General features: G+C 50.6%; 2 protein-coding genes and 1 long non-coding RNA gene across 3 annotated transcripts; 2 read left to right on the top strand and 1 right to left on the bottom strand.

Moving 5' to 3' along the window:
* The first annotated feature begins 703 nt into the window (after nucleotides 1-703).
* LOC100410892 (BRISC and BRCA1-A complex member 1-like) lies at nucleotides 704-1,955 on the top strand. Its single transcript, XM_008991449.5, is given in 3 exon segments — nucleotides 704-764; nucleotides 844-1,218; nucleotides 1,220-1,955. Coding segments are annotated over 2 exon segments (990 nt in total). The 5' UTR covers nucleotides 704-764; nucleotides 844-855; the 3' UTR covers nucleotides 1,847-1,955.
* A 6,642-nt stretch (nucleotides 1,956-8,597) lies between these two features.
* LOC144581400 (uncharacterized) lies at nucleotides 8,598-25,801 on the bottom strand. The gene is made up of 4 exons (XR_013532089.1): nucleotides 25,665-25,801; nucleotides 25,092-25,259; nucleotides 10,059-10,212; nucleotides 8,598-8,781 (listed from the first exon to the last, which is right to left on the bottom strand). It is a non-coding gene; the product is annotated as an uncharacterized LOC144581400 (long non-coding RNA).
* Nucleotides 20,402-24,477, top strand: IL3 (interleukin 3). Its single transcript, XM_078365730.1, is given in 8 exon segments — nucleotides 20,402-20,725; nucleotides 20,824-20,865; nucleotides 22,030-22,119; nucleotides 22,247-22,288; nucleotides 22,392-22,493; nucleotides 23,080-23,130; nucleotides 23,366-23,465; nucleotides 24,329-24,477. Coding segments are annotated over 8 exon segments (735 nt in total). The 5' UTR covers nucleotides 20,402-20,566.
* Nucleotides 25,802-27,342: the final 1,541 nt, after the last annotated feature.

The following is a 27,342-nucleotide window of genomic DNA, read 5'->3' as shown; positions in this document are numbered from 1 at the left end:
CTCCTTCTTCTGGGAGCTCCGTCCTTGGGCAGTGTGGACCTGTGGCTGGCCTGAATGAACCTGTAGGAGGTGGCTGGAGACACCAGTTGGGAGGTTTCACCCAGGAGGATGGGGATCGAGGATCCGCTTAAAGAAGCAATCTGGGCAGTAGATGTGCTGTGCTGAGGTACCATTTCCGCCCCTCTGTCGGCTTGGGCTCTCCAAAGCCTGGAAGCTGGAATGGCAAAGTCACCCAAACAGCAAAGATGGCAGCCTGCCCCTCCCACTGGGGGCTTTGTCCCAGGAAGTTTTCAAATCTCTGTTAGCCAGAGAACACCAGTGGTGATGGCTGGAGGCCCTGGTTGAGATGTCCCACCCAGTGAGGAGGAACGGATTTGGGACATGCTTAAAGAAGAAGTCTGAGGCCAGGTGCAGTGGCTCACACACCTGTAATCCCAGCACTTGGGGAGGCCGAGGTGGGTGGATCACAAGGTCAAAAGATCAAGACCATCCTGGTCAACATGGTGAAACCCCATCTCTACTAAAAATACAAAAAATTAGCTGGGCATGGTGGCGTGTGCCTGTAGTCCCAGCTACTCGGGAGGCTGAGGCAGGAGAATTGCCTGAACCCAGGAGGTGGAGGTTGCAGTGAGCCGAGATCGCGCTATTGCACTCCAGCCTGGGTAACAAGAGCGAAATTCCGTCTCAAAAAAAAAGAAGTCTGGGAAAAGATGGCGGCTTCCTAGAGAGTCGGCGGCTGATTTGGAGGGAGGTTCAGGCTACGGCTGCTTGGCTGATGAGTGTAAAAGGCACCCAGTCTACAACTAAGAAAACTGACTTCCCAAGAGGAGTGACTCATATCACCACACAGGAGCCATGGAAGTGGCAGAGCCCAGTAGCCCCACTGAAGAGGAGGAGGAAGAAGAAGAGCACTCCGCAGAGCCTCGGCCCCGCACTCGCTCCAATCCCGAAGGGGCTGAGGACCGGGCAGTGGCGGCCCAGGCTAGTGTGGGCAGCCACAGCGAGGGTGAGGGTGAGGCTGCCAGTGCTGATGATGGGAGTCCCAGCACTTCAGGAGCTGGGCCTAAGTCCTGGCAGGTGCCCCCACCGGCCCCTGAGGTCCAGATTCGGACACCAAGGGTCAACTGTCCAGAGAAGGTGATTATCTGCCTGGACCTGTCAGAGGAAATGTCACTGCCAAAGCTGGAATCGTTCAACGGTTCCAAAACCAACGCCCTCAAACATCTCGCAGAAGATGATTGAGATGTTTGTGAGGACAAAACACAAGATTGACAAAAGCCACGAGTTTGCGCTGGTGGTGGTGAATGACGACACGGCCTGGCTGTCTGGCCTGACCTCCGACCCCCGAGAGCTCTGCAGCTGCCTCTATGATCTGGAGACGGCTTCCTGTTCCACCTTCAATCTGGAAGGGCTTTTCAGCCTCATCCAGCAGAAAACTGAGTTTCCGGTCACAGAGAACGTGCAGACGATTCCCCCGCCATACGTGGTCCGCACCATCCTTGTCTACAGCCGTCCACCCTGCCAGCCCCAGTTCTCCTTGACGGAGCCCATGAAGAAAATGTTCCAGTGCCCATATTTCTTCTTTGACCTTGTTTACATCCACAATGGTGCCGAGGAGAAGGAGGAGGAGATGAGCTGGAAGGACATGTTTGCCTTCATGGGCAGTCTGGATACCAAGGGGACCAGCTACAAGTATGAGGTGGCACTGGCTGGGCCTGCCCTGGAGTTGCACAACTGCATGGTGAAACTGTTGGCTCACCCCCTGCAGCGGCCCTGCCAGAGCCACGCTTCCTACAGCCTCCTGGAGGAGGAGGATGAGGCCACTGAGGTCGAGGCCACTGTCTGAACCTCCCCTGTTCATCTGCACCTTCTTGTGCAAGGAATCCCTTGGCCTGAAGCCTTGGTTCTCCAGCCGGGTTCCTTGAGGCCTCTGGGGGTTTCCAGGAGGCACCTAGGATACCTTGCAGGGTCCTGGGAGGGAAACCCAGGATTCCAGGAGGGATCCCAGGAACTGTGGACACCTGTCTTCCGTGTTTCCCTGCCCATTTTCACTCCTAGTTTGCCATGGATAATTTTTGTCCTTTCCTGTGTGATTTTTGTCATCAAAATAAAAACTTGAGAGTCGTTAACTGGAAAAAAAAAAAAAAAAAAGAAGTCTGGCAGCACACCTGTAATCCTAGCATTTTGGGAGGCCAAAGCGAGAGGATCACGAGGTGACGAGATCAAGCCTATCTCGGCCAACATGGTGAAACCCTGTCTCTACTTAAAAAAATACAATTAACTGGGTGTGGTGGTGCGTACCTGTAGTCCTAGCTACTTGGGAGCCTGAGGCAGGAGAATCGCTTGAACACGGGAGGTGGAGATTGCAGTGAGTCGAGATTGTGCCACTGCACTCCAGCCTGGAGACAGAGTGAGACTCTATCTCAAAAAAAAAAAAAAAAAGAAGTCTGGCCATGTTTTGGTACAGTAGTTGTGCTACACTAGGGTATTCCTTCCACCCCTGGTTAGTTTGAAATTCCCAAAGCCCAGAGGCTGGAACGGCTAAATCACCTAAACAGCAAAGATGGTGGCCTGCCCTTCCCCTGGGGAACTTGCTCTAAGGAGAATTCAAATCTCTGTTGGCCAGAGAACACCAGTGGGAGTGACTGAAGTCCCTAGTTGGGAGGTCCTGCCCAGTGAGGAGGAACAGATCAGTGACCTGCTTAAAGAAGCAGTCTGGGCCGGGCGTGGTGGCTCATGCCTGTAATCCCAGCACTTTGGGAGGCCGAGGCAGGCAGATTAGAAGGGCAGGAGATCAAGACCATCCTGACTAACACAGTGAAACTCCATCTCTACTAAAAAAAATTAGCCAGGCATGGTGGCATGTGCCTGTAGCTACTCAGGAGGTTGAGGCAGAAGAATCATTGGAATCCAGGAGGCAGAGGTTGCAGTGAGCCGAGATCGTACCACTGCACACCAGCATGGGTGACAGAGCAAGACTCCATCTCAAAAAAAAAGGCAGCAGCCTGGCCAAGTTTTGGTAGACCAACGGTGCTGTGCTGGGGACTCCCTTCTGCCCCCAGCTGGTTTGGACTCCCCAGAGTCCAAAGGCTGGAATGGCTGAGTCGCCCAAACAGCAAAGATGGCAGCCCTCTCCCCACAGGAACTCCGTTCCAGGTAGGTACAACACTGGAACGTGGCTGGCTGAAATTCCAAGCCGGTGGGTCTTATCTTGTGAGGTGCCATGGAAGTGGGGTCTTCAGACTGTTGCTTCCTGGCCCCCTGGATTCAGCCTCCTTCCTAGGGGTGTGTATGGGGGTCTAACCTCCCACTTTGCTGGAGTTGCAGTTACTTTTCCCAGGAAGCCTGGAGCCTGAGTATGTAAAGCTCCTGAGTCTCCACACGTGCCTGAGCGGCTGCTCTGTGTATCACACTGAAGGCTGTGGTGGAGTGGATTCACGAGGCGATCTCCTGACTCAAGGGTTACACAGATTCATGGGAGAAGTGTGGTTTCCTGGGGTGGTACATTCACTCACCACTTCCTTGTCTGGGAGATGTTCGTTCCCTTGGCTCCATGTTGCTCCTGGGTGGGCTGTTGTTTTGCCTTGTTTTTCTCTATCCTCTGTGTGTCAAGTGGTTTTCTTTATTGCTCCCAACAAGAGTACCTAGATGTTTCTGTTGAAGGTGCTGTATTTACTTGACTCCTTCACTATTCTCTGTGAGAGCCACGTACCCTAGCTGTTACTAGTTGGCCATCTTGGACACACTCTAGTACCTGTAATGAAAATATTTGACTAGACTAAAATTTAAAACTTTGGTTCCTCAAAAGATGCCATGGAACAAAAAGATACAAAACAGTGGGAGAAGATATTTGCAACATATATAATCCATAGAGCATGGGTAACCAGAATGTCAAAAAAAATTCTATACGTAAGAAAATGAGCCAGGACATGGTGGTGCACACCTGTAGTCCCAGCTCTTTGGGAGGCCAAGGTGCAGGAATCACTTGAAGCCAGGAGTTTGAGGCTGTGGTGAGATATGATCGCACCAACTGAACTCCAGCACGGGTGACAGCAAGATCCTGTCTCTAAAAAAAATAATAATGCAGACAATCCCATAGAAAGCCAGACAAAGGTTGAACAGGCAGTTTAAAATAGAGGAAATCCAAATAGTCAATAAAAGGTTCTCAACCTCACTCATAATCAGGTCAAGGAAAATTTAAACCACAATAATAGAAAGAATTCAAATTATCTGTTGGGAGTGACTAGAAGCCTCAGTTGGGAGGTCCTGCTTAGTGAGGAGGAGTGGATCAGGGACCTGCTGAAAGGAGCAGTCTGGCCACATTTTGGTAGAGCAGCTGTGCTGTACTGGGGGCATTTGTGCATACTAGATTGGTATAAATAAAAACATTTTGGGCCAGGCATGGTAGCTCATGCCTATAATCCCAGCACTTTGGGAGGGCAAGGCAGGCAGATCACTTGACATCAGGAGTTTGAGACCAGCCTGGCCAACATGGTGAAACCCCATCACTATCAAAAAATACAAAAATTAGCCAGAAGTGGTGGCACATGCCTGTAGTCCCAGCTACTTGGGAGATTGAGGCAGGAAAATCACTTGAACCAGGAGGCAGAGGTTGCAGTGAGCCGAGAGACTGCCACTACACTTACAGCATGAGACCCTTTAAAAAAAAAATTGGCAATTTCAGACAATTTCATGTATTGGCAAGGATGTGGAGCAAAAGAATTCTCAAATACTGCTAATGGAAGTATAAATTGTATATTTGTGAAATTGTTTAACATTATCTAGAAAGGTGAATATATCCCATGACTGATTCAGCAATTTCACACATACACATTTATAACCACAAATTTAGGAGCTAAATAATGCATATTTATGATCTTACAGTTCTAGAGCTAAGAAATTCTAAAATCAATGTATTGGTAGAGCTGCATTCCTTTTGGAACAATCTGTATTTGACTTTTCCAGCTTCTAGAGGCCTCCTGCATTTCCTGGTTCATGGCCCCCTCCCTCCATCTGTAAGTCCAGCAGTGTAGGATTTAAAAATCTCTCTCTTCTCTCCTTTGCTTCCACTGTCACGTCTCCTTCTCTAGATCTGACCCTCCTAATTCCCTCTTACAAGGATTCTTGTGATTCCATTGGGCCCACCTGGATAATTCAGAATAATCTTCCCACCTCACAATCCTTAACTTAATCACATCTTCAAAAGCTCCTTTTTGTTTTGTTTTGTTTTGTTTTTCCTTGAAATGGAGTGTTGCTCTGTCTCCCAGGTTGGAGTGCAGTGGCTCAATCTTGGCTCAGTGCAACCTTGGCCTCCCAGGTTCAAGCAATTCTCCTGCCTCAGCTTCCCGAGTAGCTGGGACTACAGGCACACACCACCATGCCCAGCTAATTTCTTTTGTATTTTTAGTAGAGATTGGGTTTCACCATGTTGCCCAGGTTGCTCTCGAACTCCTGAGCTCAGGCAAGCCACACGCCTCTGCCTCCCAAAGTTCTAGGATTACAGGCGTGAGCCACTGCACCTGGCCAAAAGCTCCTTTTGCATATAAAGTAACATATCACAGGTTCCAGGGACTAGGACATGAACATTTCTGGGGGTGGGAACTGGGGTGTATTATTCTGTTTAAGAATCATATGTAAATGTATTCATATATACGTACACCAGGATAATGTTCATAGCATATTTGTTTGCATTATGAATTGAAAACAACCCCAATCTATTCATTTAAAATTTAAAAACAGGTAAAACAAAACTGTATTGTTTAGGAATGCATAAGTGACAAAGCTACGAAGAAAACCAAGGAAGAAAAAAAATTGCCAAAGATCCAGGTTAAAAAAAAAGAAAACTAAGGAAGCAATCATCGTAAAAGACAGGTGAGCGTGTTACCTCTAAGGGTGAGGGGTCACATTAGAGGACAAATTCGGGGAGAGTGTTGGAGCATTGGCAATTTTTTTTTGACTTGAGCATGGTTAAATGGGTGATTGCTTATAATTACTTGTTAAATTAGGTGTACATGTTTTATGCTCTATTTTTTAAAAGTTAAACTATGTTTCTTGAACTTCAAATACTGGAAAACCAAAGAAAATTTGAAAAACTTTTAGAATAAAGATGGCAAGAACCCTTGCTTTTTCCACTGGGCCTTTCTTCCTTCCACCATGAGGGTGCTCCATGCAAAATGCAAATCTCCTTAACCGACATTCCCAAATGTCAAATGTATAGAGTATGAATTTCAAGGGGAGCCTGGGGCTGTGCCAGATCCTGCTGTGAGCTGCAGTTTTCCAACCACTAGAGCCATCTTAACCTGGTGCCTGCCTGGTGTCTACTCCCCCAGTATGTACTCCAACCTCTGCCCCAGGCCTCCTAGTGCTAGAGAGGATATTGACATGGCCTCTCCATAGAAACTTCCAGGGCTAGTATGCATGCCTTTATAAACCAAAAAGGAGGACTGTGGAGCAGAGGGGACATGCAGGAGGACAGGCATTGCCTTTTGGGTGGTAGGGAGGCTGAGAGGGCCATCCAGAGCAGGGACCATGAACTGGGTCTCAACATGAAGAGTCATTCATCAGATCTAAAGGGGACAAGGGCCCCCAGGCTGAAGGAGGACTGGGGTCAGGGTGGGGAGGACTCTGGGACTGACTGCGCATTGTCTCTAAGATGAGAGATTTGGGTAGTGAAAAACCTTGGTAAGAGTCTCAGGGTCTGTTGAGAAAACATCCAGACTAGACTTTTTTCATGTGATAAAATATACATAACATACAGTTCACCATTTTAACCATTTTTAAGTGTACAATTCAGTGGCATTAAGTACATTCACATTGTTAAGCAACCATCACCACCATCTACCTCCAGAACAGTTTCATCTTCCCAAACTGAAACTCTGTACCCATTAAATACTAACTCCTCATTCCCCAGTCCTCAGCCCCTGGTAACAACTACTCTACTTTCTAGCTCTGTGAATTTAATTACTTTAGGTAATTCATATAAGTGGAAGCAGGCTGAGTGCAGTGGCTCACGCCTGTAATCCCAGCACTTTGGGAGGCCGCGGCAGGCTGATCACTTGAAGTCAAGAGTTTGCGATCAGCCTGGCCAACATGGAGTAACCCAATCTCTACTAAAAATACAAAAATTAACCGGGCATGGTGGCTCACACCTGTAGTGCCATGTACTCAGGAGGAGGCTGAGGCATGAGAATTGCTTGAACCTGAGAGGTGGAAGTTGCAGTGAGCCAAGATCACATAACTGCACTAGAGCCTGGGCAGCAGAGTGAGAACTCTATCTCAAAATAAATAAATAAGTGGAAGCATATAATATTTGTCCTTTTGTATTGACTTATTTCATTTAGCACAATGTCTTTAAAGTTCATCCATATTGCCACGTCAGAATTTCCTTTCATTTCAAGGTGGAGTAATATTCCACTTATATACATATCACATTTTGTTTATCCATTTATATACTGATGGGCATTTGGTTTTTTCCTACCTTTCAGCTATTGTGAATAATGCTGCACCTACAGACTGAATATTTGTGCCTCAAAACTTTTATGTTGAAACCTAAGCCCTAATATGATGGTATTTGTAGGTGAGGCCTTTAAGAGGTGATCAGGTCATGAGAGCAGAGCCCTCACGAATAAGCTTAGTGCCTTTATGATAGACACCTCAGAAAACTCCATTGCCCTTTCTTCAATGTGAGGCTATAGCAAGAAGATGGCGACCAACCAGAAAGTGGGCCCTCATTCGACACCAAATTTTCTGGTTCCTTGATCTTGAACTTCCCAGCCTCCCAAACTGTGAGAAATAAATTTCTGTTCTTGAATAGCCACTCAGTATGGCATTTTATTACAGCAGCCCTAACGGGATAAGACAGCCACTATGAGCATTGGTGTGTGAATACAGGCTAAATGTTTCAGAGTGAAAAACTAAGGCACTTTCAGTTAAGAAAGCAACCACTGGAGAGGTCACTATAGTTACAATTACCAAGACCAGAGAGAGACCCAGAACTCCAGATCCACCTCCTACCTGCTGTCAGTGACCTCATGGCCCTGTTGATACAGGCATCTCTGCAGAAATGAAGTGTGGTCATTCCAGGCCATGGGCTTTTCAATAGCAGCTAAAACCTCATCCCAGCCTCATGGAATACTGTACATGTTCAGTAGAGGGACAAGAATGTGACTCAGGCTGGGCACGGTGGATCACACCTGTAATCCCAGCACTTTGGGAGGCCAAGGCGGGTGGATCACGAGGTCAAGATATCGAGACCATCCTGGTCAACATGGTGAAACCCCATCTCTACTAAAAATACAAAAAATTAGCTACTCAGGAGGCTGAGGCAGGAGAATTGCCTGAACCCAGGAGGCGGAGGTTGCAGTGAGCCAAGATCGCGCCATTGCACTCCAGCCTGGGTAACAAGAGCAAAACTCCGTATCAAAAAAAAAAAAGAATGTGACTAGTAGTTAAATCTGAAAGTTTCCAGAGCTGAAAAAGTCCATCACAAACTTGTGAGACCCAGTATGCAACAAAATGCTTGGAAAATGTTAGTGCTCAATAGTAAAGCAAATGTTTTAAACTAAATTCCTATAAATGAAGCCAAATGTATGGTTCTATGTGCAGAGGGGAGACTCACCAATCAGGCACAGCACAGAGTGAGGTTTGTCTGGACTTATCCTGGTTTTTTAAAGTTGAAAGTCGTTTGTACTGGGAACCCCCTCAGGCCAGGGCAAATCCCTTGTGCTCTCGGGCTTTACAGGGCCTTTGGCAAAGACGTCTGCCCTACTTGCCTCTGGGTGCCTGCAGGGGAAATACAGTGAGCAGGGAGTTAGTAATCACCATAATCAGAGCTACGTGTAGGAAAATAGCCTGCATGTCAAAAGTGACGCCATCTTGAAGCAAAACCACCATCATGACTGACGTTTGACTCCTGCATACCAAGGTGTTCAGCAGCAAGGTCAATAAACAATGCGTGTAGTGTAGATAAACCCTTGTAAAGATGCTTATCTAACTCCACCAGTGGTAAGGAGTTTCGCAAGAGGATCTAAGATATGAACAGTTACACATGCATTTACCCTAAAAGTTTGCCGTATTAAGAGTAACTTCTGGAGGACAACTGTGGGGATCCACCATCTCTCAGCTGGCAAAGACATCACTTCCGTTCGTAAGTCCCTATTAAATACTTCTTTCTGAGAAACTAGACTTGTCAGCCTTTTCATTCAGCCTCTCAGCTCCTTCAGCCTTCAAGGGTAGGTGTGTGTAGACCTGCTCACCGCAGAAGCCATATAAATTAAAGGATGGCAACAGCGATGAGTCAAGTGAAGCCAATCTCTGCTAGCATGAGCTGCCTTTACGTGGGTGAGAATTTGCCCTCCAAGTGGGCAAATTACAGAAAGACACTTTTCCTCCTGGCTGATGCACTCTTGTGCTCAGCCCATGTTGAGGTCTGGCTTATGATCCTCTCACCTCTAAAGCTCAAAGCCCTTTTGGAAAACTCAATGTGCGTAATTATCTGGGGTGGTTGGGAAGAGCTCTCTGGAGAGCGCTGAGTAAGGGGCAAGTGAGCTTGTCCTGGAGCTCATGTGAAACACAGAGCCCTGCAGCCCCCATTCCCTGCATCGGGAGTAGGATTTATAAGGGCCCTGAGGTATTCTCATGGACCTGCTCCTTTACCGAATTGGACACCATTAAAAGGTGCAAGGTCTGTAGAATGTGGAGTTCACATGGGGAGGTGCAGTGAGACCCGTCCTGTGTGGTCCAGGCCTGTGTCATGGAATACTGTGTCCTCCAGTCTTCTGGGTCACTTGACCCTTAATGCCCAATTACACACAACAAGAGCCCCAGCCTGCTGGAACCACATGGCACTACTGTGATCCAGAGCCCTGTGGCTTCCTTTTTCTCTGACCACTACTCAGGGCTCTTGGCACTTACATCCAGCCTGCTTGTCACTCTTCTCCTGCTACTGTAACTTAGAGCTACCCACTGTATGAACTGGAAACCAAATAGTAGGGGTGGGCATCACCCCTGGCTCCCACAAGGCCTAAGCCAGGTCTCCAGGCCTGAGACGGGGGCCCTACCTGGGGATTTGGGAAAGTGGATCCGGGCTCTAAGACCTCTGGCATCTTCTTGAGCTGAGTCCTGATGAAAGAGCAGGCCTGGGAGGAGGGCTTTCTCTGAGAAAAGAGGGTGACGGTCCAGGGGCTGAAGGGTTTTAGCTCCCCAAAAAGTGCCCTGGAAGAAGATGAGTGTGAATCAGACAGAGCAGTGAACAGTTGTCCAAACTCTCCTCTCTCAGTCTCAGGGGACTTCCACTTCAGCAGGAAGGGAAGGTTATCCACACCTGACAGGTCTCCCTGGGGAAAGGTTAGTCAGGCCTCTAAATGGGGAGGCAGGTGCATGGAAATAACTGGCTTTGAGTGAAGGGCATGGGGGAGCTGCAGCAGGGCCTTGGGCAGCTGGCTTGGGTGCTCTACATCTGCACCTGGCTGTGGCACACCTGGGGCATACACACAGAACACTTTGTTTATTCCAATCACTGGCCCCAACTGTCTCCCTTCCTGCCACTCACTCCTGACCCTGATCAACTTCCAGGGCAGACTCCCAACTCTGGAGTCCCTTGCAGCACTAGAAAAAAAAAATTCCAGCACAGCTTAGAGCCTCAATCTCTTTTCCAATGTGACGTCCATCTCTTCCCCTCCCCAGGGCTGGCTGGCACTGGCCAGAGAGAGCTGAAATGGGGGCACAGGGGAGGGCATGGTCTGCCCTTTTTCTTCTCTCCTCCCTCTTCAGGACCTTTTCTTCCGTGGTGTACTGGGGCAGGGAGGAAGAGGGTGGAAAGAGACCTGTCTCTTACATGACAGGCACTATCGTCATCCTCTGATTTGTTGCTGCTTTTCAGGCTGGGCATGTCTGGCTGTGAGGCTGTCTTTGGCAGGTGGGTCCCCATGGGGCATATCTATGCATCCTACAGGACTTCCAGTAAGAACAAGCAGAGACCTCCCTCACAATTCCCCATCAAGGAAAACCCATGGTGTGGCCTCTTATGAGCCCCATTGCTCTGGTCCCTGTGGTTTTCCTGCATCCTCTGCCTGATGGGTCTCCTTGCCTGGAAGGCAACAATCTTAATCAGAGATTTAAGGCCCTCTAACTTTAAGGTGTCCACTTAGGCAATGGGAAACCCTATGTCCTTTCTCCTCCACGTGATGGGAGGGTAGAAGGTGCTAGGGCCCTCTGTCTGAATGGTTTCTTCCTGTCTCAGAGGCGCATGGTTCGGTGCTGCTTGTCTTTTCCAGGATGGTTGGTAAAATCCTATCCAGCATCCTGTTAAACTGTCACCCAACACTAAGGGGGCAGTTTAGAACAAGCAGATGGCTCTAGTGGACAGCTAACTCGGAAGGAGGCAACACCACAGTTGCCAGGTGTCTGTCATTAGTGTGCTTTAGATGGAGACTGATAGGAGGGTTTCAGAATATAGAAACTGGGGCCAGGTGCGGTGGTTCATACCAGTAATCCCCGCACTTTGCGAGGCTGCGGCAGGTGGATCATTTGAGGTCAGGAATTTGAGACCAGCCTGGCCAACATGGTGAAACCCCGTCTCTACTAAAAATACAAAAATTTGCCGGTGTGGTAGTGTGCGCCTGTAATCCCAACTACTTGGGAGGCTGAGGCAAGAGAATCCCTTGAACCCAGGAGGCAGAGGTTGCAGTGAGCTGAGATCATGCCACTGCATTCCAGCCTGGGCTACAAGAGTGAGACTCTGTCTCAAAAAAAAAACAAAAAACAACTGGGGGCACATTTTATCTCATGTGGTACAGGCCACATGCTTTTTTTTTTTTTTTTTTTTTTGAGATGGAGTCTCACTCTTTCGCAGGCTGGAGTGCAGTGGCTGGCTCACTGCAACCCCCACCTCCTGGGTTCAAGTGATTCTCCTGCCTCAGCTTCCCGAGTAGCTGGAACTATAGGCACCCACCACCACGCCTGGCTAATTTTTGTATTTTTAGTAGAGATGGGGTTTCACCAAGTTGCCCGGGCTGGTCTTGAACTCCTCACCCTGTGATTCGCCCACCTCAGCCTCCCAAAATGCCCACTGTGCTTGGCCCCAGGCCAAATGCTTCTTATCCAGTAGACCCCAGGGGATCATTCCCAGGAGCTGGAGGAGGGCAGGAGGGAAGAGAGAGAATTGAAGTCTTAAATAGGGGTAGGGGAGTTTTGGGGGGCAGGGTTCCCAAAATGCAAAAGACCCATTTTTTTCCTGGACTGGAAGGAGCCCTAGGAATCCTCAGTGGAGATTTCCACAGGAAGAAAACTGGCTTGTGCTTCTCCTGGGTCCTGGTCCCAGGGAACCAACCATAAATCAGTGGAGGGCCAACAGCAGAGGTGATGTGAGCAGACAGGCGCCCAGAAAGGCTGCTCTGACAGCTGGGAGACATGGGGTGGCAGAACCTGGGCCTGAGAGCTGTGGTGGGAACCAAGGTGGCCAGGCCTGGACCAGGACTAGGGAGTCCATTGGGAGCGATGAAAATCAAATGGGACAGAGAAGCCCTTGGAGGCTGGTGTGGGCAGTGGGGAGAGGGGTGAGTGAGCGGAGCGGGAGTGATGGGGGTGAATGAGCCGGGGAGAAGGAGCAGGGTCTGGGTGGTCCCAGTCAGGGCGCAGGCTAGGGAAACACCAGGAAAATTCCCAAAGACAGAGTCCTGAGAGGAATTCAAGCTATGGCATGAAAGAAATTAACTGTGGAGTGTGGAAATTGCAACCCAGACCCAAGTCAAATGGAGAAGACTTCTAGAAATGTAGCACTGAGGATACTCTACAAAGTGCTCACTTTCCCAGAGGAGAAGGAACCTTCTGAAATCTGAGATAGAAATGAAGATGCTCTCATACCCACTCTGAGCTCTGCTCAGAGGCTCCTAAGAGGGCTCCCTTATTAAAATAAAATAATTTCACAATGAAGTGAATAACAGTTAAGCAATCTGCAACAGAAATACACGATTATCAGTACCCCTGAGATGAAGACTGAGCGGCTCATTCAGAGCTAAACGTTCAACCACTGATGTCTATAACAGGGAGTGAAGTGTTCCTGGGATACCGAGAAGGAATACTGGTATCCTTCTGGAGATCCCTATCCCTGAGCCCAGCTCTCAGGGCTGGGAGTTCAAGAGCCTGAACAAAGGCATGAGAGATTTGGTTGGTAGCAAGAACCCAGTATCACCCAGGGTTCTTGGGAAGCTATTCAACAAGTCATTCAAATCACTTTCTTGGATGTGCAGCTGTGGTTCTTCCCTTGAAGAAACCAGAAAATTGAGTCAGGTGTGGAGAAGGTGGAAGGGTCGTGGCAGATGCCATGCTCAGCCTGGGGCAATGGGCATCTGAGCCTCAGTGGCAGCTTCCCTGGGGTGGGGTGGGGGTGTGGAGATGGGCAAAGTTTGCAGGAGTTCCTGTGGGCCAGAGACAAGAGAGGCCAGTCAGCTTCTGGAAGCTGAAATGACCAGGTGGGCCCTTTAAGAATGAGAAGGTCCTGGGTGGTGGCGCTGGAGGGGCTGCTGGCAGTGGAGAGGGTAAAAACCTGGGGGGCAAACGTGGAGGTGGAAATGCTGCTCTTGTTTGTTAAAGGGCAGGACAAGGGCAGGTACTCTGATCTGGAGTGGGCTCTCTTGGGGATGCAGACTCCAGTGCCAGAGGGATGCTCCCCAGCCTCACACACCTCTATCATCATTGGATTGGTCCACACAGATAAAGAAGATGAGGTTTCAAGAGCTTTGGGGTGTTCAGTAAGGCAGCCAGCTTAGGCTTCAGAAAGGTGCTGTTCTACAGGGACCGAGTGTGTGCAGCAGGGCCAGGAGGGGCATCCTCGTGGCCTTGTTTGCCATTCCCCTGCCTCCTTTCTGGGGTGGCCTTCACTAGTTCCCCTTACTGTCTCCCCCAGTTGTCCTGCCCAGGCCCTGGGAGGAACCCAGGTGCTTTCAGGGCACAGCAGCCGAGGGGTTCGCAGCACATTCTGGCACAGGCTGGCAAGGGCAGGGACCATCATATCTCCTGGCTCTAGGTGCACTGGGCAAGAGCCTGGTGGATGAGGGCACTTTCTGAACCAGCTTCCAGGACAAAAGGAAGGAGGCCACTGTGCAATGTGAATATTAAACTGCCACCCTTGGGGAAGGAACATCTACCACACACATCCTCCATGGGGCAAAGAACAGGCTGGTGGACACATCTGCAGTTAAGATGCCAGATAAAAGTTAAGACTCAGGTGGGACCCTGCAGGTGCACCTGACCCGAATGTTCCCAAGCCCAGAACAGGGACCATCGATACAATGGCAGTGATAACTGGTATGGAGGGCAGTGGCATTCGGGGCTAAGTGCTCACTTCAGGATCCATTGCTCCTGGATCTCACCTTTCTGCAGGGGAAGAGCAAGAACCCATGAGTGCCAGGCCTGGGGCCAAGCAGAGCTGTTCCTACCCCGTGCCCATCTGGCCCCAGCTACTCACAGAGGATGGGCTCAGGTGCCAGTGGATTTCAGGGATGATGTTCAAGAATTGTCTTTAGTCTGGATTCTAATGGCCATTGTGGGTAGGGGCTTTTGGAGGCTGAGGGGAAGCAGGATGAGGAGGAAGGGAAGGCAAAATGGTCTCCACATTATCTGCTGCTCAGAGGTACATGGTCTTCCCTAACCTGTGTGGATCTGAAGTGGCCTGGCCCACATCCTCTGAAAAGGCCCAGCATGGTGGTGTGGGGGCTGTGGAGGAGATGCAGAGGGTGTGGGGGTTGGGGGAATGGTGGGGCATGGGGAAAAGCCCCAGATGGACTGATACTCTTTTTCTGATATGCAACCTCCAAGACAAACTGATGAACTTGTTTATCATTTTCTGTAAAGAAAAGATCAGTAAAGCTGGAAAAAGTGTTTGCAAAAGATTTTTTCCTCACCTCACCAAGGAAGATAAGACAGAGTGGGCACGGCTGAGAGGCAGCCTGGCTCTGAGCTCACCTGGGTCTGTCTGTGTCTCTGCCCAGTTGGCATCTGCTCCTGCCCTTCCCTGGACAGCTCTGACCTCCAGCCACCCATCCAGGCTGGCCCTTTGCCTCTCTGCCTGGGAGGCAGACAGCACTTTGCCTGGCAACATCATCCACACAACTAATACTCCATGTGAAGTCTCCCCCACTTAGGAGAGCATTTCTTGAGGGCCTGGACTGCCAAGTTCTTAGCATTTATGCCCAACATTATCACTTCATAGTTCAGGGGCAGCTTCTTTGAGAATGGAGAGCTCTTGGTTTTGTCTGCAATAGATATGATACATGCAACAGGAATGCATGTTCCAAAGCTTTGTATTCCATAAGCCCATACACTTATTAATAACAATAGTAAAAACATGGCTGTCCCAAGTGCCCAGATATTGGATGCCTGGATAGGAGGTTTCAGGCCAATAGATGGAGCACCTGCAGCCCCAAACCCAGCGCTCCCTAGGGAGCACTTCTTCCGTGGCATGCCTGGCTCCAGATCATCCTTTAGGTCATAGCTGTCCTCTCCTCCTGTCTTCCCTGATAGTCCAGGCTGGATGAGGCTGCCTCATTGCTGGGCTTCCACCTCCCACAGGCATAGCATTCTAAACGAGGATTCTCCATCTGTCTTCTCTATTAGACTGGGTCTGGGATCAGGGTTCTGCTCTGCACAGACTGGGCACTAAGGAGGTGAGGTCCCTGCAGCAGGGGCTGGAAAGCAGAGGGTGCATAGGCTGAGGCTGTGCAAGTGTTGGGGACAGAGTGCAGAGCCCCAGGTTGGGACAGGAGGCCAGGCCTCTCCAGCTGGGCCCCCTTGATAGCTTTTTCCTGAGCTCTCTGCTCAGGTGGGCAGGGGACATCTGACGGCACTGCTTGGCTGGCCAAGAACCCTGAGCTGCTTCTGTGATTGCAAAACCAGGCCGTGTCATCAGGGCCACCAACAGAAGCACGACTGAGGTCATGGGCAGACTATATCTGACACATGTGATGCCATGGAGTGGGTGGCAGAGAAGCTCGTCACAGTCACTGAGGCCCAGGTCCCTGCCTGTGGCGGGAACCCCAGAAAATTCCACTAGGCTTGTGGGGGTGAGTGACGGGAAGACATAGGCATGTACGTCTAGCTGGACTGGACCCTGAGGGTCAAGACTTCCAATACTATGGCCCACTCTCTAGGGATTGGGTCAGGTCCACAGGGATCCATTAGACAGGATCCAGACACCCCTCCTGGAACCTCCAGGGCTTTGGCCCTGCAAACTCCAGGCTGCAGTCTTGGGCTGGCTCTCCTGCCAGGCTGTGGCACAGCCTCCCTCACGCCTGCCCCAGGGTTGAGCACGTGTGCACATTTCCCTTCTTGATAGCAATCAGCCCAGCCAGCAGAGGAGGCTTCCCCCAGGCCGGGCTGGGTTGACACGAAGGCCTGGGGTGGAATCACCATCTTACTCGGGACCAGGTCTCTTCTCAAGGGTTGGCAGGACTGTGGCCTCTGGAGGAGAGAAGCGGTGCCTATGATTTCACATGAAGCTCCTATAGAGTAAAGGTGAACCTCAAAGGAGACCCCCAGGGTGACCCAGGCTGTGCCTCAGTTCACCAAGGGCTCATGGAGGTGCTGTGGCAGCCAGCTACCCGCTGTCCTCAGCAGCCCCCTCTGAGTCAGATTTGCTTTTGGAAACAAGTCCCTCCATTCCTCCCTTGCTCCTCAAACAGCAGCAGGTGTTGGGCTGCAATCACTGGGCGTCTCTGGGGGCAAGGACTGCACCACCTCCTGCCTCCTTTGCTCTGTCTGGTTGGCCCATCCCAGACACCTCCCATGGCCCCACACCCAGCCTCTGGGGACTTCCAATCCATATTCTTGCCTACAAAGGCCCTGGGTCCTCCCAGTCTCCTCACCCTCTGCAGGTCAAAAGTCTGCAGGAACAAAGCCCTGGAGGTTCCAGGAGGGGTGTCTGGATCCTGTCTAATGGATCCTCTGACCCCAGGCTGCCAGCCCCTCAAGGTCACCTCCAGGCAGTCACAGTTCAAGCCACCACATTTCACCACCCTCGCTGCCTCTAGCCCCACCTGAGGGGCTGACTTTACCTCTATTTCACAGAGAACACAGAAGCCATTGTCGCCTCCCACCACAAACCTGGGACCAACCTGGCCCACCCTACTGCACCTTCCCCACCAGATGGACTGGGCCATCCAGTCTTTCCTTGAGCTCTCTGCGAGGGGCCTGTGATAGTTGGTGGTGGGGCACTGCCTGTGCTAGCCAGTCAGCCATCTTGCCCACTCCTGGCTCACCTCCATCAGAGAGGAAGGAGCTCAAACTTCCCTGCCTGGAAGGTGCACCTCTAACCCTGTGACTCCTCTGGCTGCCCTGTCTCCCTCCTTCCCTTCAGAATAAAACTTCAAAGCATCTTCTACCCTCTGTCTCACCATCACTCGCTCCTCAGCCCACTGCCAGCAGCCTTGCCCCACCACACACTGTAGCCACTCCCCCAGAGGCCTCAGGGATCTCCGCATGAGTAATAACAGCGGTTACATCTCATCCTCACCCTGCTGTCCACTACTGCTATGCAGCATCACCCCCTGAGGCCGTCATTGTCAGATGCTGCCCAGGGGTACTCAGCCTCTGGGTTGGACTGTCCTGCTTACCTCAGTCCAGGTGATATCACTTCCTAGCTGCATCAGCTCAGCTTCTCCAAAACTCAGTTTCCTCATTGGGAAAACTGGACTAATAACAGTACCTGCCTCACAGTTCAGCATGAGGATTAAATGAGTTCAGCCATAAGAAGAACTTAGTTCCCCACTTTTCACAAGTGCTGCTCAATAGAAGCCAGCTGTGAGAGCGCTTCCCTTCAGCCAGTCCACTCCACCCCGACAGAACCTATCTAGTCCAGCTTCCGGCCACCTCTATCCCAGGGTACTCCCAATATCCCCTCACTGGCCACGCTGCTGCCTTGATCCTTCTCATCCATTCCCCCAGAGCAGCTTCACTATGCCTCCCCTGGTTGAAAACCCTACAACGCTCTCCTGGTTGAAAACCCCATGCCTCCCCTGGTTGAAAATCCCTCAAGCCTCAACCTCTTTTGCCGTTAATAAACTGTGTGTGTGTGTGTGTGTGTGTGTGTGTGTGTGTGTGTGTGTGTTTTGGAGAGACAGTCTCACTCCAATGTCCAGGCTGGAGTGCAATGGCACAATCAGAGCTCACTGCAGCCTCGACCTCCCAGGTTCAGGTGGTCCTCCCATGTCAGTCTCCCAGGTAGCTGGGACCACAGGCATGTACCACCACATCTCGCTAATTTTTTGTACTTTTTGTAGAGATGAGCTTTTGCCAAGTTGCTCAGGCTGGTATGTAATCATTGTTAAAGCAAGAGACAAACACTACAAATGTCGAGATTGACAATAATACTACTCAGGATTTTGTGTGCATGTGTGGTTGCAACACAAAGTCTTGACTTTTAAAGAAACAAAAAATATACAAGAATGTTTTGTCTCCACAGCGTTAAATTCATTGAGCTTTAAAATTCCCTACAAAAGCCTGCTTACCTTTAAACAAAAATACAGGTTCTCTCTATAAGAAATCACATTATTTTTGCACGTCCCCAAAATGTTTATATAGACAGTAACACCAAGGTACAGTTGAGTGTGAAAGAAACAAACTCTGGATCCCTGGGGCAACAGGAGACCTACTGGAGCTAAGATTGTTGAGGTAGTTAGAACAGAGGCCCTCAAATGTCAGTGAATCACTGGGGATCTTGTCAAAATGCAATTTTTGATTCATAAAGTCTGGGCTGGGGCTTAAGGGTTGGCACTGCTAATAAGATCTCAGGTGCTGCTGACCTGAAGGAGAAGCAAGACTTGAAATCTGTCTCCCCCCAAGACTGAGCTGCTTAGTGGAGGGAACCAAGTCTGTTTTATTCATGGTACCTACACACAGCCAGAGCTTACTGGATGCCAGCTGAATGAATTGTGCCTACCAAGTACCCAAGCTGGTCCTAAGGCTCCCCACGTTGTGTTGAGTTTTGCCTGTGAGACTCCACTCCGGGTCCAGAACCTAGGGCTCCTCCTGGTCCAGGGCCTAGCCTGGGGCTGAGCCAGGAGCATGTATCAGCTACAGGAATTATTCTCACAGCATGGCCTTGAGTCACAACCTCTTCACCTGCCTCCCCACAGCCACATCCTGGTACTTGTCTTCACCTGATCTGATTATGTGCAAAAGCCCAAAGCACCCAAATTCCCCTGCCTCAGCATAACCTCCTATCCACCATCTCCCACAATGATCACATCACACCGCACTCCAGCGCTCTCCTCTCCCTCCCACCCAAGGCCAATCATCTTGAAGAATTCTTCCCCATGCCCCCGTCACACACATCCCTTTACCAAAAGCCCCTACCCCATGGGGTGTGTGAGGCAGGCCTGGACACAGGCCCATAGCAGGGGAATCCCTCTTCCCTCAGAGGCTGCCCTCTGGGACCCCTACCCCTGCTTTCCTGGGTTTCCTGCTTCCTAACTGGCTGCAGCGTCTCAGGTCCCTTGTGGATTTCCCCATGGTCTGTGCCCATTCTCATTACCCCTCTGTAAACCTTGCCTACCAGGCCTGCACCTGGCAAATCCATGCTCAGCACAGACAGGGATCCAGACCCCTCAATAGAACTGTCTCCCGCCAATCCCTGCCCCAGCATCTTGAGGCCCAGCCTGAAACCAGGGAGTTGCCCTCCTTTCTCCTCTCCTCCCTTGACCTCTCCCCTCAGATCATGCCAATTCTACCTCTTAAACCTCCCAAGCCAGACCCTCCCCCAGCTTCCAATGACAGTGTCAAGAGTTTCTGTCCTCAGATACCTGAGCTCAGCTCCTGGTGCTACCAGAGGGACTGCCAGGGGCTTCAGCCAGTCCTCCTGCAGGCGCTGAGGCCCACAACGCAGGGGAACAGCCATGGCACTGCTAGCAGACCAGTAAAAGAATGACCACCTGGGGCCTGAGTGCCCTCAGCCACCCACTAGAAACAAAGTGTCAAGGAGAAGCCCATGGGATGAACCGCTGGGGACTGGAACACCAGTAATTCCTCACTGGGAGGGGGCACCAAGAGATGTGCTTCTCGGAACCTGAGGCTGCACATGGATGGTTAGCAGTGTGACCCGCTACCAGACAAACTCTCATCTGTTCCAGTGCCCTCCTGGTCACCCACCAGGACCAAGCAGGGCAGGTAGCAGAGGGACAAGGTAGCCCAGGTGATGGCAGATGAGATCTCCCTGGACAGGAGGCCTGAGTGAGCTGAGTCAGGCTCCCCACACCTGCCAGAAGGGTCCTCTCACCTGCTGCCATGCTTCCCATCTCCTATCCTCCTTGACAAGATGACATGACACCATTTAAGTAATCTTTTTTCTTGTTTCACTAATCTTGAGTACTAGAAAGTCATGGTTGAATAATTATGTCTGTGGTTTTCTATGGAGGTTCCATGTCAGATAAAGATCCTTCCGACGCCTGCCCCACACGCCCCCTCTTGCCCAGGGTTGTGGGCACCATGCTGTTGCATATAAGGCGGGAGGCTGTTGCTGACTTTTCAGAACCCCAAGAAGGACCAGAACAAGAGAGTGCCTCCTGCCAATCCAAACATGAGCCACCTGCCCATCCTGCTCCTCCTACTCCTGGTCAGCCCTGGACTTCAAGCTGCCCCAACCCAGACAATGCCCTTGAAGACAACTCAGGTTAACTGCTCTAACTTGAGGGAGGAAATTGTAACACTCCTAAACCAGCCACCTTTGGCTTCATCAGTGAGTACCTGGGATAATACTGGCCTGCAGCAGGGAGGGGTGGTGGCTGCCTCAGGCCAACAGGCCTCACGGGCGTCTCTCTCCCTTTGCCTCCACAGAACTTCAACAACTTAAACAGGGAAGACCAACGTATTCTGATGGTAAGAGCTCAGCCCTGCACTTGGCACACCTGGGTCCCAATCCATTTCCCACCTGGGTGACTTCAGCCATGTCATTCCAACTTAGCCAGCCTTGCTTTTTTCATCTGCTAAATAGGGTTAATAGCACCTATCTCATTGGGGCTGTTATGACAATCAAATGACACAATGTGCATAACGTTCTGGACAGCATATGGCCCTTAAGAGTTCAACACATGGCCACAGCCATGGCTTTATAATGAAAATGACTATTAAGTTAGAAAATGAAAAGACAGTTCTAGGTGAGCAACACCAAGGGCCTTAAGCTCAGGTTTTGATGGGGCCGACACTGGACTGACAGAAATTTCCCCCATGGATGTGCCAGCTTCCTTTTCCCTTAAAACATAGAGTCTGTGTTTTCCACCCTCATCGGCTGTGGCATTATCATTTACAGTTATTTTTCATGGTTCCAGTTGACCACAATGGTTCTGTCTCACCTTTGCATGACATTTCTCGGGTCAAACAAGAAGTGAAAGCCTTTGCTGGGCTGCTGGGCCATCTGTATTTGGGACACTCACAGCTCCCATGCTGCTCCCATTTCCATGCTGGGGTCTCTGTGATTTTCTTCTTGATTTCTAGGAGACTTTAATTCAGTCAGGGCATGAACACTGTTAGCAGCCTCTTAGCTACAAATACTTCCCTTGGAAAACCTCCTGCCTTTTGTAGAGCTTCTTTTTGGAGATGCTTTTTCCCTGAAGTGCAGAAAGATCCACCTAGGCACTCCCACCTTTTTTTTTTTTTTTTTTTTTTTTTTTTTACGAAGTCTCACTCTGTTGCCCAGGCTGGAGTGCAGTGGCGTGATCTCAGCTTACTGCTACCTCTGCTTTCCAAGTTCAAGTGATTCTCCTGTTTCAGCCTCCCGAGTAGCTGGGACTACATGCATGCACCACCACTCTGGGCTAATTTTTTGTATTTTTGGTAGAGATTGGGTTTCACTCTATTGGTCAGGCTGGTCTTTAACTGAACCTCAGGTAATCTGCATGCCTTGACCTCCCAAGTGCTGGGATTACAGGTGTGAGCCACCGTGCTTGGCTTGAGTAAATTTCTTAGTCTTGATTTCTAATTTGATCATGCTGTGGTCTGAGTCTGTTTGTTATGATTTCAGTTATTTTGCATATGCCCCCTTAGAAACCAAACCTTCGAAAGCCAAACCTGGAAGCATTCCAGAAGGCCGTCAAGAGTTTACAGAATGCAGCAGCAATCGAGAGCAATCTTAAGGTATGTGAAGTTGTTGAGGGTTTGGGATCCCTGTGTTGGCCCTGCCCTGCCTCTGGGGAGGATGACAGCAGGGCCCATTCCCTTTCCATGGGAATCTCTGACCATCTGCTTTGGTCTCTTTCCACAGGATCTCCCAGTATGCCTGCCCACAGCCACGAATGCAGCCACGGTAAGCTGTCCCCCAAGATGCCCCTGCCACAGTCTGCTCCTCAGCTGGTCATCACCATTACAGCCTGGACTCACCTAATGCCACCTTCTTGGTCTCTTTATAGCAACATCCAATCCGTATTAAGGACGGTGACTGGAATGACTTCCAGATGAAACTGAAGTTCTATTTGAAAACCCTTGAGATTAAGCAGCCTCAATAGATGACTGTGAGCCTCAAGACCCCTTGAGTCCAACGTCCGGCTTGCTCTCTTGGCCTTCTCACCACAGGGCCTCGGAACACTTGAAACAGTACTTCCAAAACCTCTGGTCATCTCTCACACAGTCAGGACCAGAAGCATCTCACCTTTTCCTGTGGCATCAGATGAAGTGTTAATTATCTAATTTCTGAAATGGGCAGCTCTCGTTTGGGCTTGTGCGGTTATGTTCTCATTTTTATCCCATTGAGACTTTATTTATTTATGTATTTATGTATTTATTTATTTATTGCCTTCTGGAGTATAAAGTGTATTTATTTTAGCAGAGGAGCCATGTCCTGCTGCTTCTGCAAAAACTGTGGGTGGGGAGCATGTTCATTTGTACCTCGAGTTTTAAACTGGTTTCTAGGAATGTGTGAGAATAAACCAGACTCTGAACAACTGCTTTGTTACCAGTGTTTCAACGGGACTCGGGACTTAAGTGACCATTTTAGGTGAGAATGGTTTGCCACGAATTCTTGGTGGCCTGATCTTGCAACGTGGATGTCGTCTGGGTGAGCTCATTCTCACACTGCCCTCCCGCCACCCCCATCTCCAGAAAGGTGATGGTAACCCTAGCAATCTTAAATACCCCCAGAGCTGCTACCAGGTATGAGGCGCTGTTCTGAGCACTTTATCTGTGCTATCTAACTTATTCCGCCCTCAACCAAGAGTATGTTTCCTCCATTTCATGGGAAGCTGAAGTTCAGCGTGGTTGAGCAACTACCTAAGGTCACACAGCAGACAGTGGCGCAGCCGGGGCTTGAATTCAGGTTTGGGGGTGGGTCGGCGGAGGCGGGGCGGTGCTCTGGAGAACGCTAATCCTGTCGCATGTCTCCCCCTAGTGGTCCTTCCAGGAACTGCAGCAGGCAGCCGTCCCTGCTCCTCCCAGGGCCAAGTTCAAGGATCAACATTCTCTGGTCCCCCACAATGCAGCAGGTTCTGGTGATAAAGGCCACCCAACCCTTGATCCCATTCCTTTAAAACCCTCCAAGCCTGGAGTCTCCACCCTTAACTAAGCCCCCAGCTTCTCCTGCCTGATGATTTAGCAGCTCCCCTGCAGGCATCCAGACCAGCTCTGGAACCCACACCCTGGCAATCTGTGCTCTACTGGGGAGACAGATGGAGTTTTAGAAAATGCATATCTGACCATGCGGATCAATACTGAATGCCCCAATCCTCAGGGTCTTCTGAACCTTGTCCATATCCTTAGGACAACATAAAAGGCTCACCTTTGCTTCACCTGTTGCTTCTATTTCCCCCATGACTACCACCCTAATCAATACTCCAGTCAACAGGAGTACTGGAATTTCCTAAAAGAACCACAAGCCTCTCTTCATGCTCCTAAGTTGTTGTTGTTGTTTTTTCGGGGAGGAGGTTAATAGATAGAGTCTCACTCTGTCACCAGGCTGGAGTGGCGTGATCTCAGCTCACTGCAACCTCCACCTCCCGGGTTCAAGCAATTTTCCTGCCTCAGCCTCCAGAGTAGCTGGGACTACAGGTGTGTGCCACTGCACCCAGCTAATTTTTGGTATTTTTAGTAGAGACTGGGTTTCACCATGTTGGCCAGGCTGGTCTTAAACTCCTGACCTCGTGATCTGCCCTCCTCAGCCTCCCAAAGTGCTGAGATATAGGCATGAGCCACCACACCCAGCTATGCCCCTGAGTTTTTATCCACATTGTCACCTCAGCCTGGCATGCCCTTACCCTAACTTGGCATGATGAGTTCCTATTCACGGACCAACTCACACATTGCCCACCTCTGGACTGTCCACACCATTCCAGGATGGGGCCCTTCTCTGAAATAGGTGAGTACACAGAAACTCACCAGACAGACTGTCAGTGTGGCCTGGAGGTGGTGCAGATCAGCCTGGAGGCAGACAGCAGGAGGTTTGGGCCATCTGAGTGTGGCTTCAGTCTGCCGCCTGGCCCTTTAGCCCTGAGCACCTCCCTCTAACTCCCCTGCACACCACCCTGTGGCCCTCTTCCAGTCTGCCAGTGTGGAAGGAGGGACAGAGGGGCCTTCCTCTGTCACCGCGTAAGCAGAAATAGCATCCCCTCTGATTCCTCCCAAGTCCCAGAAAAGCTTCACGGGCTTATACCAGGTGCTGGTAGGGTCCTGTCCCCCTTTTCCTCTTTCCCACCTTGATTCATCCCTCCCTTGAGGTTATGAGTAAGGAACGGTTGGGCTGCTTGAATGGGACAGGAGATGATGGAAGATTTATCTGCTACAGGCTCAGAAATCTATTCCTCTAAATTCTTCCTCCTAAAAAACCTTTATGCCCCCACAAAATAACTCTCTTCTCCCCCTCTCGCCACCTCTCCCCAGCCTGGCTCACTGAGGGCACTGCACCGGGGTCAGGGAATGTTTGTTGTTGGACTGTCCTAGGAAGAGATAGAGGAGGCTGCTGCAGTTTCCGGATTGACCACTAGAGGGAGGTGTGTGCCACTGGCCTCAGGGCACACCTGGGTCCTGGAGGAGCCAGGCCTGAGAGGGTGCAGTGAAAGGCCTGACTCTGGACTGGGTTTCCCAAGTCTCCTGCACACCCAGCCCCACAGCCCTCACTTTACCTCCCTCTCACACGTGACAGCTGCTCCTATTTTCATCCTGGGCTGAGGCAGCATTTGTGCCTCTGCCCCATGTTCCCAGATGAGTTGCTGCTTGTCACCTCCTCTTCATTCCCTGGAGAGTGGGTCAGCAGCCATCTCCTCTGCTGGTCCTGTGTTAGTGATTGATGCCTGCAAGAGGCAAGGTTGGATGAGACACAGACCTGGTACATGAGACCAGTCGGCAGGACCCATGGCTGGCCGGAGGGTGGCAGGTGGAGGTGACATGCTGGAGAGGGCATGGGCCTGCTGGGGGCTCCTCATTGCCCTTCTGGATAGTATAGACTGCAGCTTAGAGCCAGGTTGGGGCCCAGAACCAAATGGCAGTCAGTTCCTGGACAAGTTGGGGGAATTTCTACATGCTTTAGACAGAAGGTTTATGTTCCCTCCAAATTCATATATAAAAATCTAATCCCCAATGTGATGGTATTAGGATGTGGGGCCTTTGGGAGGTGATTAGGTCATGATAGTGGGGCCCTTGCAAATGGGATCAGTACCCGTAAAAAAGAGGCTCCAACCAGACATGGTGGCATGTACCTCTAATTCCAGTTACTTGGGAGGCTGAGGTAGGAAGTTTCCTTGATCCCAGGAGTTTGAGGCTGCAGTACACTGTGACCACACCATGACTAGCCCCTGCACTCCAGCTGGGCAACATAGCAAGATCTCCATCTCTGAAAAAAAAAAAGAGAGAGAGAGAGAGACTTCAGAGAGCTCCCTTTCCCCTTCTGCCGTGTGAAGACATACCCAGAAGACACCTGTCTATGAATCAGGAAGTGATCCCTCGCCACTGGCACTAAATCTGCCAGGACCTTGACCTTGGGCTTCCATCTTCCAGAACAATGAGAGATACATTTCTGTTGTTTATATGCTACTCAATCTAAGGTATTTTGTTACAGCAGCTTGAATGGAACAAGATACTACATCATGCTCAGCCATGGGCAGGGAAGAGGCTCATGGCTTCCTGACCCAGTGGAGACCTTGGGTGCTCGCCTCTGCCCTGCAGGTCAGTTTTACCTGTCCTTTCTCTTGGCCTTCCAGACTGTCCTTCGAGCCAGGTCCATGTATCCATGTGGCGCCAGGGGGCAGCATCACCCCATTGTAAATCCCACGGCCACGGGAAGAGCCAAGTTCCCGCCTTCCCACTTCTCAGGTTCTCCTCAGGGGAAGGTGGATTACGTTACTCAGCCAGGAATTTTGTTTTTCACTTTAAAAAATACTACTGTTTTTCACTGGAGGGGAAAATGGGAAAGCATATATACTCTTTACTGAAAAACTTGGCAGTGCAGAAAAATAGAGCAAAGGGAAAACTGCCAGAAAGGCAAGTACCTAAGGAGGGTAGAACTCAGAAGGCATGGCCAGCCTCACCCCAGACAGGAATCTTCCCACTCCAGGAAGGGGCTCTGTTCCGCCCACCCTGGCCTCAAGCCGCCATTTGACTCAGTGGAGCAACTGCTCTGAGGACTCTCCATGGCTCCCCTATGCTGGGGCGGACATATGTGAGACACTGGGCCAGGCCTTTCAGGCCTCCTGGCCATGTGCTGTTGGCCCAGCACAGTGCAGTGGTGTCATTACAGATACCATGGGATCAATGGGTGGGTGTGGACCTCATCAGAGGCGCTTCCCACAGGTGGCGCACAAGGGGCCTGAGAAGTTCATCCAGCAGAGAGGGATGAAAAAGACGCAGGGAGGGAGGGAGGCAGATGCCCTAGGGGAGAAAGGCATGGAGGTAGAGAAGACAAGCTAAGTAGAGGCACAGGAGAGTCTAAGCAGTGGAGAGGCAGAGTGTGGCTGGGTGCCAGGTGTCCAAGTCAGAGGATGTGCCCTGGGTCACTGCTTTTGCCCCTGGAGCCCAGCCAGCCCCTGGTGTCTTCCCCACATTCCTCACTACCTGATCCTGGGCCAGCCCAGCCCAGCCTGGTCAGTGTGGAGATGGCAAAACTGGATGACTGTGGCCTGAGGAGGGGTTGGTGGAGGGAGGTGGAAGGACAGGATGGAGCCATGGCAGACACTGTGTGTTTAACACCAACAGAAAGGAGCCAGGGCAGAGGGAGAGAGGTGTTGGATGAATAGCTGGCCCAGCAGAGGGGGATCCCTGGGCCCAGGAGGATGAGGTATCCATGATGGGAGAGGATGCAGATGTGGTGTGGACCAGGGGCGGGGACTAGGGACCCAACCTTCCCCCTTGGAAACCTCAGGTCAGGCTCCACAAGGTGGA

Source organism: Callithrix jacchus, chromosome 2, assembly GCF_049354715.1.
Source record: "Callithrix jacchus isolate 240 chromosome 2, calJac240_pri, whole genome shotgun sequence".
NCBI classification, from domain to species: domain Eukaryota; kingdom Metazoa; phylum Chordata; class Mammalia; order Primates; family Cebidae; genus Callithrix; species Callithrix jacchus.
This window is presented reverse-complemented; position numbering and strand designations above follow the sequence as displayed.